Below are 14,285 nucleotides of genomic sequence, written 5' to 3'. Positions count from 1 at the left end.
ACAACTCCAAATGTCCCTAGGCAGTTTAACCTCTTCACTGAATTTCTTTCCTGTTGCTTTTCAATAGGGGGCTGTTTGCTATTTTAGGGCAACCGTGGGGTAAAGAACCTCACTGAAAAATACACAGTCACATTACTCATTTGGGAGACAGATGATCTCTAGATCTGTATCTTGGAAGAAGGAAACAAGGAAACCTTGTTCTTGATCATTTTATGCACAAACTCCGCGAATATTTAAGTACACGGGCAGGAATTAACGAGAGCTGCAGTTCTATTTTTCTAGCCTTCTGTACAGACAAACAGTACGCATTTGAAGTCATCAACCGGCTTTTGGCGGACCCCTGCCCTAATTCACTTTCCTCCTTCTTTTGTTAGCTGCTTTTACCTTGACGACTTTAATGAGGATCGGGAAAGGAAAGGGCCGTCTCCGTGGATGGTCACTTCGCGACCTCTCGGGTCTAGCAACAGAGCATTCCACTTGACATCCTCCCTCCAGCCCCAGCACCAAGCACTTGCTCCTCTGGTCCCGCCCCGCGACGCGCGGGGGCGGGGCCGGCCGGGAGCTGCCCTCTTCCAACATGGCGTCGCGGGAGGCGGGTCCGCTCTCCGGCTCCCGGGGTTCCGGCGCTGCGCGTTTTGGTTCCGGAGTAACGGTGCCCTCGCCGCTGCCTTCCCCCTCCTGCCGCCGTCTTCCCCCTCCTGCCGCTGCCGCCGCCGCCGCCGCCAAGATGCTGGCCTCGGATGGCCGCAGCTGAGTCGCGCGCCCCGCGCACTTTGGCTGAGGTGGGGCAGGGGGACGGTCCGCTCGACTTTCTTTTGGTCCGGCGGCCCTGGGACTCCTTCCTAACAGCCCCGAACCGAGTCCCCCCAAGTCGGGGACCCTCCGCTCCTCTTAAAGAGGAGTAGACACCTGCCGCTGTATCTCCCTGAAACGGGGTCCTCTCTTTGCCGTCCCCTCACACCCACACAGACGGCAGAGAGCTTCACGATCCCGTTTGCCATCTTCTCCAACTCCAGAACCTTCTGACCTCCGCTAGTTCCTCCTGGCTTCTGCCCCTTACCCCGTCCACGCTCATCAGGAGACGTCCCTCAGCCCCCTGGGCCTGGGCCTGGCTGCCAGCCTGCGGGCTGCTTCCGGACCACCTCCTCTCTTCACTCCTCCTGCCCCTCCGTGCTCTGACCCTCGGTCCTCTTGGCGCCCCCCTCGTCTGACCAGGGGGGCGGGGGGCCCCTCCCAGGATGTGAGCCCCTTTCACCTGTAATGCGTGGCTGGTCCTTGGCCCTTCCATGCCATGGAGAACCAAGTGCTGGTGATTCGCATAAAGATTCCCAACAGTGGAGCGGTGGACTGGACGGTGCACTCGGGGCCGCAGCTCCTCTTCAGGGATGTGCTGGTGAGTGCTCGTCACAGTGTCATAGGGAGTGGGGGCCGGCATTTGTGGGGCAGTCAGCACTGTGATCGCCGAATCTTAACGCTGGTGGCCTGAGCTAGTGGCCATTGCTGGCCTCCATGTGGGGGCAGTTTTATTGCTTCCACAAGCATTGATTAACTGCATGGGCTGAAATCTGTCAAGTGTTGAGGTCCCTGGGGAAGTAGAGATGAATCAGACTGGACCCCTGCCCTCAAGGAACTCAGCCTGGACTGGGATAAAATTTTTTACACAGAAGCAACCAACTGAGTTACAAAAAGCTGAATCTAGAAGAGAGTTTTGTGGAATGTCCCTGGCCGGATTCCAGGCCTTTCTACTGAGTTCTCTAAACTTGGTAACTAGTGAAAAAGAGAAAGTAGACAAGTCTAACCAATCACGTTTTAGCAAACCTAAAGTGTCCTCTAAGTTTTAAGATGGTGTTTTATCTAAAGAAACAAAGAGAAGTAAAACGAAGAAAAAATGCAGCTCATTAAACTATGACATGCCATGCATTGTACAAAACCCAATTTTGAGATGTTATAATAGAGGTGTTATTTCACAGATGTTAAAATGTACTTTTAAGACTCAGTGAAGCCTTACTTTCATAATAAATATTCAAAATGTATTTCAAATAAAATGGAATGTTAGACTTGGCACTCAGCTTTCTGTATAGTCCAACTCTTAACATTCATACATGACTACTGGAAAAACCATAGCTTTGACTAGATCGACCTTTGTAGGCAAAGTAATGTCTCTGCTTTTTAATATTCTGTCTAGGTTGGTCATAGCTTTCCTTCCAAGGAGCAAGCGTCTTTTAATTTCATGGCTGCAGTCACCATCTGCAGTGATTTTGGAGCCCAGAAAAATAAAGTCTGTCGTTGTTTCCATTGTTTTCTCATCTAATTGCCATGAAGTGGTGGGACCGGATGCCATGATCTTCGTTTTTTGAATGTTTAGTTTTAAGCCAGCTTTTTCACTCTACTCTTTCACTTTCATCAAGAGGCTCTTTAGTTCTTCTTTGCTTTCTGCCATAAGGGTGGTGTCATCTGTGTATTTCTCCTGGCAATCTTGATTCTAGCTTGTGCTTCATCCAGCCTAGCATTTCATATGATGTGCTTTGCATATAAGTTAAATTAGCAGGGTGACAATATACAGCTTTGATGTACTCCTTTCCCAATTTGGAACCTGTCTGTTATTCCATTTCCAGTTCTGACTGTTGCTTCTTAACCTCTTCCTTCATGGTAAGGCCCAAGCTCCTTGGCATGGTCCTCTGGACCAGTCTTGATTGGCTCATGTCTGCCTGGCACCAGCTTCATCTCTCACTATACCCACATGAGCATCCTGTCCTCCAGATATATAGAATTAACCTTGAGTTCTCCAAGGTGCCCAGGCCATGACCACTTGGCCTCTTTCTTTATCTAGCCTGTTCTTACCTGTCCTTCAGAGTCGAGCTTCACTTCTCTGCGTTGGTCTTGTTCACATGCCCCTCCTCTGTGTGCCCACAACTTTGTTCTGGCAAAGTACATGGGATTTGTGCTAATTTTGTTGGTCCCCTCCACTAGATGATAAAATTCTAGAGGAGACAGACATCTCTGTTTCTGGTGCTACCTAGGCCCCGAAAGATTTGTTTATGAGGGAGCTTCAAAGTTCAAACCACACCATTATGGTTTTGTGGACAGCACACTAAGTTTTGAATCAAGAACTTTGGATTTAATTGTAACTAGGCAAGTCACCAGAGAAGGCAATGGCACCCCACTCCAGTACTCTTGCCTGGAACATCCCATGGATGGAGGAGCCTGGTGGGCTGCAGTCCATGGGGTCGCTAAGAGTCGGACACAACTGAGCGACTTCACTCTCACTTTTCACTTTCCTGCATTGGAGAAGGAAATGGCAACCCACTCCAGTGTTCTTGCCTGGAGAATCCCAGGGACAGGGGAGCCTGGTGGGCTGCTGTCTATGGGGTCGCACAGAGTCGGACACGACTGAAGCGACTTAGCAGCAGCAGCAGCAGCAGTCAAGTCACTGTTCTCCGAGCCTAAATTTTCTTGCTTGTAAATTAGGAGTAATGCTACCTGCCTCAAAGACTTGTAAAGATTAACTGAGATTGTGTTTTTGATGAGAAAGACATGAGATTTCTTTGACTTTACTCATTTGAGACAACAGAAGGTATTCTTTTAAGTAGAATGGTTGTTGTTGTTTACTCACTCAGTGGTGTCCGACTCTTTGCAAATCAATGAACTGTAGCCCACCAGGCTCCTCTGCCCGTATGATTTCCCAGGCAAGAATACTGGAGTGGGTTGGCCTATCCTTCTGCAAGGGATCATCCTGACCCAGGGATTTAACCCGCATTTCTCCCTTATTGGCAGGCGGATTCTTTACCACTGAGCCGACAGTAGAATGAGCCCAAGTAGAATGGTACAGTGTTTGAAACAGACTCTTGAGCCAGGCTGACTGGGTTTAAATTGCAAACCTTACTGTACTCACTTGAGCAAGTGTTTTCTGTATCTCAGTTTCTTCTTTGGTGAAAATGAAAAAATAGGGTTGGGGGATAAAAGTAGTGCCAACCTCATAGAGTTCTGAGTTCCAGGGCAGTCAATACCTGTAAAGGCCTTACAACAACCTAGAGCTTACTAAGTTCTAAGTGTTTTTGTTACAGCAACAGACGAGATCGGGCCTGGGCATCTCTTAGTTGTACATTGGCTCAAGGATGACTGGCCTAAAAGTAAACCTTGCACAAACAGTTCCATGATTGAGAGCTCAGAGTGCAAGGTGCCTTTACACGTGCTTACTCAGGCAAGCTCAGGTGGAGCGTATTATGTTGGGAAGGCCACTTGTGACAGTGGGGGCAAATCAAGTTATTTGAACTGTGAGCTCAAATCTTGTAGGACCTCTGAGCTCTCTTTTCCAGGTTCACCTTCAGCAAGAAACCAACAGTCACACCAGCATTTTTGGCTGGGAACCTTAAAATTTTAAGCCAAATGAAACCTGCACTGTTCCTCTTCGTCTCATGTAACTGTCCTCACGTCATTTTTCAAATGAGCAGTCTTGAAACCCAGATGAGGAAAATGATAAAGCCATACGGCTAGTTTGTGGCAGAACCAGACACGAAGCCAGAAGCAGTTTGTAGTCACTGAGTCAGCTGGAGCTGAGGGTGTTTTGGACTCAGAGTCAGTAGTTGAGGGCGCTACTCATAGCTCTCCCAAACGGCTGGGACTCCCTGGGCAAGTCACGGGGCCTCTCTGGTGGCTGTGTCCTTCGTCTGAAGGAGTTAGGGACTGGCTGCCATGTGAAGTAGGCCCAACTGGTCCTCTCGGGCAGAGGCATTTGGGTTATCTGTTTTTCAGCTTTCTGTGTTTCACCTCGTTTTGGCGACACAATCCCCAGTTTGGGGAAAATTGTGTAGGAGGTCTGGATTAGTGAGTGGTAGTAGAGAAGGTTCCCCCTGTCCTCTGAATCCTCTCTCCCAAGTTCCAGCCCACATTTCCTTTTATCTGTGAAGTGTTTGTCTTAACTGAGTCTGTGATTTTTTCCTGCCTTCTGACTTAACCACTGCTATTTGCTAGTTGATGTCTTTTGTTTGGCTCTTTTATCATACTGTGCGTGCTTGGTTGCTCAGTCGTACCCGACTCTTTGCGACCCCGTGGACTGTAGTCTGCTGCTGAGCTCCTCTGTCCATGGGATTTCCCAGGCAAGAATGAAGTGGGTTGCCATCTCCTTCTCCAGGGGCTTTTTCCTGACCCAGAGATTGAACCCGCATCGCCTGCACTGCGGGCAGATTCTTCACCAGCTGGGCCGTCAGGGAAATGTTGAGTGTTCTGAATTGTTAGTCTTTTAAGTTTGTCTCTATTTTTATGACAGATTATAATCTTCCTGACATCAAGGAGTACGTCTTATTCTTCTGTTACCTACAGTTTTGTTATCTTTGTGCTCCTGGCATGTTGTGGATGCTCCCTTATATTTTTGGTTTGCCATTTGTTTGACTGAAGGGAAGGAGAAGAAAAGGATCAAGAAACGATCGCCATCCAGTTGTGTAAACCCATGTGCTCTTTTGAAACCTTCTTTAGGTTGGGTAAAATGTTGAGAATAAGATAGGGTCATTTTGAAATTAATCACTTAAAATACATCTGGGAAATATGCATAAAGTTGGATGTGCCTGCTTAGAAAAGACCAGGAGATTGTGTTTTGTTTTCCAACTTTTTACTGCTTTGTAATCACAATAGCTCCACTTTATTTGCCTTAACAGAACAAGTGGCTGGTTATGTTCATGTGACTCTGATGATTCTCTCACGATTCTTGCTTTTTCTTTCTCTGTTTCTCCATGTTAGATGTAAAGTTTGTGTGGCTCCTTGTTTATGTTGATGGGCTAAGGAGGCCATTGCTGCCCAGCAGTGTATTCAAATAGTTGTTAGAAATTAATATTTTATGGGGATCTGCTCTTCATAAGTAGGAAGGATCCTAAGTTAGTTTGCTAATTCTGTAGGGTTCACACCTTGAGATTGGTTATCTGAAAGTAAGCAGTCATAACCTAGACTTGGAGAGTTGGGAAGGTAGAGGGTGTTCGCCCTTCTCTCCCCCTTTTTAAACCAATACTGGCTAGTCCTCAGTAAATGCATAGAAGGGTTAAGTGAACCAGAGATCATCCTCCATGAATTGTTAGATGCTGAAATTTAGGGTTTCGTTATGAGCTAAGATTTGTAACGTTCCAGTCACCAGTGACTGTTTTATTTATTTAACAGATGCTAATATTGCACTTACCACGTGCTAGACACTGTTGTAAGCACTTTGTAAATATTAACATATTAGTCCTACAAGGTAGGTACAGTTATGATCTCATCTTGCACAGAAGGAAATGGAGGCCCAGAGGGATCCAGTCACTCGGGGCCTGAACAGCAGAGCCAAGGTCCAAGCCTCGCAGCTGGGCGCTCCTCCACGCTCTCGGGCTTTGCACCGGTTGCCTGTGTGTTCCATATGGAGTCAGCAGTTTTCATTTACCTGTCAGGAGATACTTTCTACCTACAAATATCTAGAAAGAATTTTTTTTTCAATATTAACATCTTTCACATATACTTCCTCAAAGAGTTGTTTCATGTGCTAAGACTAAAGGAAAAAAAAATCTCTTTTGGCTGTAGTGAGTAAGGGCTGCCTAAGATAGTTCCTTCTGATCAATTTTATATGCACAGATTTACTTAAAACACACATACACACACAGTGGAGGCGAGGCTATTATGCAAATTGCCACTGCAGCAAAAGCTTCTAAAGCACTGCCTTTAGAAGGAAGTTGCAGCCACCACACCGCTAAGTGCCCTGCTTGGAAGGGCTGTGGGTGCCCTGCTGAGAAATGCTGCCAGCAGCTTTGTCAGCCGGCGCCTGGTACCAGCTGTGGCATCCCAGGAGGGATGTTGTGGCAGAGCTCCCCGAGAGCGTTGGAGCGTGTAGACCATTTGGGTTGGACTGGACATCATGGAGGGTCACTTTTCCCAGAGCTGTTTCTCGAAGGTGTTCTGTACCCCTTTAAATAAACTGTCTCTGTAGACTATTTTTCAAGTGTTTTCAACTGTACAGGTTCATTTAAACATTGATACCAAGTTATATGCACTTCTTTTGTAGGCTCGATTAACTCTGTTTTGATGTCATTAAATGTGTTTCTCAGTTGCATAGAGTTGAGGTTGATAATTCTTTGTATTAAATGTAGTATTATAGATTGACATCATCATCATGGAAAGTCGTTTTTTGAACTCTTCCTGTTACGAGTGCAAGGCGTGGTATTGTTAGTTACATATCAAGAACTACATTTGTTAAAGATCTATGGTGTATTAGGTTAGTTCATGTTTATTACATTATTTAATACTTCTTACATTACCTCCATGAGCACTGGGCTTCCCGAGTGGTTCAGTGTTAAAGAATCTGCCTGCCAGTGTGGGAGGTGCAGGAGACATTGGTTCGATCTGTGGGTCAGGTAGATCCCCTGGAGGAAGAGACGGCAACCCCCTCCAGTGTTCTTGCCTAGAAAATCCCGTGGACAAAAGAACCTGATGGGGCTGTAGTTCATGGAGTTGCAAAGAGTAGGACACGACTTAGTGACTGAGCGTGAACACAAGTACCATAAGCATCATAAACCCATATTGGAGGATAATCAAATTCAGGCTCAGAGAGGATGAGTGATTTGTTCCCAGTCACACAACTTGTTTAGGCAGAGCTGAGATTCAGATCCAGGCCAGTCTGACTCCTAAAACCTCTTTTTCTACTAACAGTACATTCCTTCTATAGCTTCCCATAGAAGAAACCTATTTTTTTTTTTTTGTAAATGTGCAACAGTGTACTTGTCTATGCTATTGAATCCAGGGTAAAAAGTTACATTATCATGCAGAGTGGAAAGGACTTTTTAATGATCCCCTCCCCTAGAAAAGATTTAAACTCTAGAATAGAGATTTAAACTCTGGACTTAGATTGCTGGGCTAAATGTGATTATGTGCTAATGTTTTTATAGTTTATGCCAACATTTCAAAAATCTTTTCCAGGTTCTCATATTTCCTCTAGGATTTGCCACATGTTAGCAGTAAAGAAGATGGCTAATTGTGTTTCTTTATTCTTTCTTTCTTTAGGATGTGATAGGCCAGGTTCTGCCTGAAGCAACAACCACAGCATTTGAATGTAAGTCTGGGTTATATACTTTGACTATTTCTCTCTGCAGTAATTTTTCAAAGGGTTTATGGGTTGCGTTACTTTAGAAACTGACAAAAACAGATTATTTATGATCATCATATGGTACCTTTAAATATTTATAAATTAATGCAAGTTTAATGATGATACTGAGCCAAGTAATATTTTCTTATTTAATCATATCTTGGGTGTACATATTTCTATAATATAGCTTTAATTACCAACATGACCTTTATCTGCTCTTGCTCCTCACTGTAATAATATTGTAGGACAAAATGAAACGTGTAAACTACCTGTAGGCCAGTGATTATTGATGAAAAGATTTTAATCCTTTGCTCCCTTAAATTGCAACAGAGTAGAGCGATTAAGTGAATGCTGCGGGAATAATTCTGCTTTAGTGGGGCTTGGCAAGGCTTTTGGATGGGGACAGCAACACTTCAGGTCTTGAGTCATTCCCCACCCCACCCCCCGAAACCAGTTTGCTTGGGGCCTGGGGTGAGGGCAGGGTGTACTAGAAAACTGGTTTTGACATTAGCGGGGGGATGTGACGGGCCGAGTAGGATGAGAGTTTAGTCAGTAGCCCAGGGCCTCTGGTGTTGGGAAGGATAAAGAAAGGTTTGTAACTGGCCTCATCTTTTATTGATGATGTGGTCTGCTTTTCCTTGTGGAAAAATGTACAGTTTCTCCACATGATTGTATCTTTTTTGTTCTTGTTTTTTAAGCAGATGGTTAATGACAGAGAGTACAAGATCCTTTCTTTTATTTATGTTCTCTTGGAGACAATTTGACAATACTTACCAAAATATAGAATGTTCAAAACCTTTGACTGGACAGATCCACTTTTAGGAAACCGTCCAACAGAAATACATACACATGTGTTGAATGCTCTTCAAACAAAGCGTTCATCGTGGAATTTGTTTTTTTTCCTTTAATTTTGGCTTCTCTGTAAGGCTTGTGAGATCTCAGTTCCCTGACCAGGGATTGAACCTGGGCCACAGCAGTGAAAGCATCAAACCCTAACCACTAGGCCACAGGGAATTCCCTGGAATTATTTTTAAAAGCAAGAAATTTAGAGGTAAGCTAAATGCCTACAATTAGTTAATTAATTAACTATGGTCTGAAGCATTAAGTGGCGGCTAAAAAGAATGAGAATTTTGAACATTGACATGGAAATATATTTGGGATATACTATTAATAAACAAAATATTTATGGTATGATCCCATTTTGATTAAATATAGTATGATCCCATGTTTATTCCCTACTTCCACCTCCCAACTTCATGTACATACCGAGACAAAGATCTGAAGAGGTGCCTTCCACAGTGCTTTCCAGCCGTTTCTCCTGGAAAGCAGACTTGGGGCTGTCGTGAGGGAAGAATTGACTGAATGAACACACTTCCTGCTTTATCTCTCTCTCTCTATTGCTATTTCAGTATTCTCTGTTGAATGTTTTTCAACAGTCACTACATGGTTTTAAAAGCTACTTGAGTAGAACTCTTAATTAATAAAGAAGAGTGTTGTATTAACCACACTGAACTCCATATACTACTGAAAAATAGTATGTATATCTGAAATACATGTTAGTGTTACAGGCTCTTCAGACACCTTGAGGTAACTTCTTGGGGATGCCAAGGATTTCATGGATAATCTGGTAGTTAACATTTGGGGTACTTAACTGTTGCCAGATGCTGTGTTAAGAGTGTTCCATGAATATTACTCAGCCATTAAAAAGAATTCATTTGAATCAGTTCTAATGAGATGGATGAAACTGGAGCCCATTATACAGAGTGAAGTAAGCCAGAAAGATAAAGACCAATACAGTATACTAACGCATATATATGGAATTTAAAAAGATGGTAACGATAGCCCTATATGCAAAACAGAAAACGAGACACAGATGTACAGAACAGACTTTTGAACTCTGTGGGAGAAGGCGAGGGTGGGATGTTCTGAGAGAATAGCATTGAAACAAGTATACTATCAAGGGTGAAACAGATCACCAGCCCAGGTTGGATGCATGAGACAAGTGCTCAGGGCTGGTGCACTGGGAAGACCCAGAGGGATGGGATGGGGAGGGAGGGGGGAGTGGGGATCAGGATGGGAAAGTCATGTAAATCCATGGCTGATGCATGTCAAAGTATGGCAAAAACCACTACAATATTGTAAAGTAATTAGCCTCCAACTAATAAAAATAAATGGAAAAAAAAAAGAGTGTTCCATGGGTTATCTCATTTAATTTAACTTTCACAAGATCCCCATGAAGTACTTTGAAGGACTGTTATTTGCTCTGTGCTACTTGAGGACATCTCCTCTAAGTAAATTGTTTAAGTCTCACAGCTAGTAAGTGATAAAGTGGAATTTCTCATGTGTATATTCTCAGCCACTGTTGAGACTTGTTCTAAGAGTTGTCATAATTCTTGATGTTGTGCATTCTGATTGTTTCTAGGTGAGACAAAAAAGAATCTTACCTTGCTTTTTCTACTTCTCCCTTTCTGTATCCCTCCAAGTGGCTTGATGTACCTATGCCTTTCTGGCTTTCAGGGTCAGGGTTCATAGTAGTAATGCTGATTATTTTAGCTATCATTTATTGATGCAGGTCAGGAAGCAACAGTTAGAACTGGACGTGGAACAACAGACTGGTTCCAGCTAGGAAAAGGAGTACGTCAAGGCTGTATATTGTCACCCTGCTTATTTAACTTATATGCAGAGGACATCATGAGGAACGTTGGGCTGGATGAAGCACAAGCTGGAATCAAGATTGCTGGGAGAAATAGCAATAACCTCAGACGTGCAGATGCTGCTGCTGCTGCTAAGTCACTTCAGTCGTGTCCGACTCTGTGCGACCCCATAGACGGCAGCCCACCAGGCTCCCCCGTCCCTGGGATTCTCCAGGCAAGAACACTGGAGTGGGTTGCCATTTCCTTCTCCAGTGCGTGAAAGTGAAACCACTCAGTCGTGTCTGACTCTTAGTGATCCCATGGACTGCAGCCTACTAGGCTCCTCTGTCCATGGGATTTTCCAGGCAAGAATTCTGGAGTGGGTTGCCATTGCCTGCTCCAGATGTGCAGATGACACCACCCTTACGGCAGAAAGTGAAGAACTAAAGAGCCTCTTGATGAAAGTGAAAGAGGAGAGTGAAAACGTTGACTTAAAGTTCAACATTTAGAAAACTAAGATCATGGCATCCAGTCCCATCACTTCATGGCAAACAGATGAGGAAACAGTGGAAATAGTGGCAGACTTTATTTTTGGGGCTCCAGAATCACTGCTGATGGTGAATTCAGCCTTGAAATTAAGATGCTTACTCCTTGGAAGGAAAATTATGATCAACCTAGACAGCATATTAAAAAGCAGAGATATTACTTTGCCAACAAAGTTCCGTCTAGTCAAGACTATGGTTTTTCCAGTAGTCATGTATGGATATGAGAGTTGGACTGTAAAGAAAGCTGAGCACCAAAGAATTGATGTTTTTGCCCTGTGATGTTGGAGAAGACTCTTGCGAGTCCTTGGACTGCAAGGAGATCCAACCGGTACATCCTAAAGGAGATCAGTCCTGGGTATTCATTGGAAGGACTGATGTTGAAGCTGAAATTCCAGTACCTTGGCCACCTGATGTGAAGAACTGACTCATTGGGAAAGACCCTGATGCTGGGAAAGATTGAAGGTGGGAGGAGAAGGGGACGACAGAGAATGAGATGGTTGGATGGCATCACCGACTCAATGGACATGAGTTTGGGTAAACTTCGGGAGTTGGTGATGGACAGGGAGGCCTGGAGTGCTGCAGTCCATGGGGTCGCAAAGAGTCAGACACAACTGAGGGACTGAATTGAACTGAACTAACTGATGGGCTGCTGTGTGCCAGACAGTGTTCTAAATGAGGTACCCCGATTGTTGCTAATCTTTGCAATAATTGTGTAAGGTAGGAAAATTACACTTGTGAGGAAACTGAAACTCAGAGACACAAAGAGCTTGTTGAAAGTGATCAGCTAGGAAGTGGTAGAGTCAATATGCAAATACAGTTCTGTTTGAGCATGCAACTTGCAGCCTTTGTAACCAAGTACGTTGAAAGCCTGTGAAGGGTGTTAGATGTGGTTTATGGGTGTGATGGAACAACTCTTGAATAAGTGAAACTTTTATCAAAGAAATATTTATGGTAATATATTTAACACTGAAAAGTATACTTAACACTAACAGAAGAAATGTTTAAACTTCTAGGTTTAACTTCTTAGAGATCTTTACTTTTTACCCCCCACAACAAGGGCAGTGGCTCTATACCCATCAGCTTCTGGACCAGTTTTAGGTGGCAAGAATAAGAACAAACGTACAGAGAGATAAAGTAATGATAGTTCTTTGTTTTATTGTGTTCAGATTGTTGTGGACTTTCCATTATAGACTTAAAATCCTACGCGGGCTTCTTTCGTGAGTGTTATGGGGTGACCTTATTTTCTGTACCAAAGATCCATACTAATGAATGAAATCTATGTGCAAAAAATATTGATATTTGGAAGGATGTAGTTTATATGCTAATTTGCTGAAATATTTGAGCTCTTTCAGTAGTTTATGGTATGATGGAACAAATCTTGAATAAATAAAACTTTAAGATATTTATGGTAATATAGTTAAGGCTGCTAAGTGCGGTGGTTTAGTTACTAAGTCATGTCCAACTCTTTGGGATCCCATGGGCTGTGGCCTGTCAGGCTCCTTTGTCCATGGGATTTCCCAGGCAAGAATACTGGAATGGGTTGCCAGTTCCTTCTCCAGGGGATCTTCCTGACACAGGGATCAAACGTAGGTCTCCTGCACTGCAGGTGGATTCTTTACCAACTGAGCCACCAGGGAAGTCCTGCAAGGTATACCCAACAGTAACCTATACAGAAGAGGTGGTATTATATTTAGTGATACAATTAAGTGACGAGAGAAAGGACAGTGTCAAATTTACTGGTTCTACGTAAATGTAGAGAAAAAGAGTAAGTGGAAAGAGGAGAAGGGTTAAGGTTCTCTTACTGAAAGTTCAGTTCTGAGAAGTGCCATCTTGCTGGTGGAACCCCCCAGCCCCACAGGTGTGGAGCATCTCTCTGGGCACTTCCCTGGAGCAGGTGACCTCTCGGGCCTGCCCTCCAGTTGGCTGTGTGCCTGTGTCCCATCCCCCCTAGATCTTGATGGCTTGGTGACAGGGGCCACGTTTGATTTCACTCTGGCTCTCTTCTTAGTACAGTGGGCCCTGTATATCCGCAGGTTCCGCATCTGCCAATTGTGTGACACCATTTTATATAAGAGACTTGATGGTCCACGGATTTTGGTATCCTGTTCGTGGTGGAGCGGGAGGGATGTGGTTCCGGAACTAATGCCGTGTGCATACTGAGAGAACAAGTATACTTTGTACGTTGCAGAAACACCCTTGTTAAATAAGGTGGAATGTTATATATGTCCATGTTCAAAAGAGAATTGTAAAATGCATGTAACCTAAAGTTAAGTAAAAAAATTTGCTGTTTTTTTTTTTGGATTATTTGTACAGTTATTCAGCCGTGGGATATAATTGGTTGGTGGTGGACAATTCAGGATCCAAAATCAAATTCCCACACTTGTCCTGAGAGGGCAGAGGGTCTGTAAGTGGCTATATTCTTTCTGATTTCTATTCCTGGGGATAGTGTTTCCAAGGGGATTTAGGGGTGACTTAGGGGAAGGAGTCCCATTCATGCCAGACTTACCTTTGGACTCATGGCCTCAAACCTCTTTTTCTTTTTACCACTTTTAGGTGAGAGTACTACTTTTCAGTATATAGTGTCTAGTTTTTTGTTTTTTTAAGTTAAGAAGATGATCTTAAAAAAATTTCAGTCAGTATCAAAATAAAGCAAAAAGTCCGCATCCCCAATTCCCTAGTTAACAGTTTCTTCTGTATCCTTCCAGATATTTCCTCATATACAATATATACAATATTGCAGCTAGTTGCCCCTGCCATTACTTAATAGTATATATTGGGTCTCTTTCTAATGTAAGTATATACAAATCAACTTCATTCTTTTGGATACTTTTATGGCTATGACTTAATTTATTTAACCTGTTGGTGGACCAGTTTTAAGTTTAAGACATTATCAGTTTTTTTAGTAGCATTAGAAAAAAAAATGCTGCAGTCAACAACAACATTGTCTCTTACGACTTTCCACAATGTAGAAATAGATTTGGAACTACTGAAACAAAGAGTACCATATTGTATGTT

The 14,285-nt window shown here is 43.7% G+C and overlaps 1 protein-coding gene across 1 annotated transcript in view; it reads left to right on the top strand.

The window, feature by feature from the left end:
* Nucleotides 1-681: 681 nt before the first annotated feature.
* Nucleotides 682-14,285, top strand: part of MAP2K5 (mitogen-activated protein kinase kinase 5) — a 261,312-nt gene continuing 247,708 nt past the window's right edge. Inside the window, exons 1-2 of the mRNA XM_061157999.1 lie at nt 682-1,393; nt 8,011-8,059. Of these exons, the coding sequence (XP_061013982.1) occupies nt 1,292-1,393; nt 8,011-8,059 (151 nt within the window). The 5' untranslated portion in view covers nt 682-1,291. The remainder of the gene's footprint in view (nt 1,394-8,010; nt 8,060-14,285) is intronic.

Source organism: Dama dama, chromosome 12 (assembly GCF_033118175.1).
Source record: "Dama dama isolate Ldn47 chromosome 12, ASM3311817v1, whole genome shotgun sequence".
In the NCBI taxonomy this organism is placed as follows: domain Eukaryota; kingdom Metazoa; phylum Chordata; class Mammalia; order Artiodactyla; family Cervidae; genus Dama; species Dama dama.
This window is presented reverse-complemented; position numbering and strand designations above follow the sequence as displayed.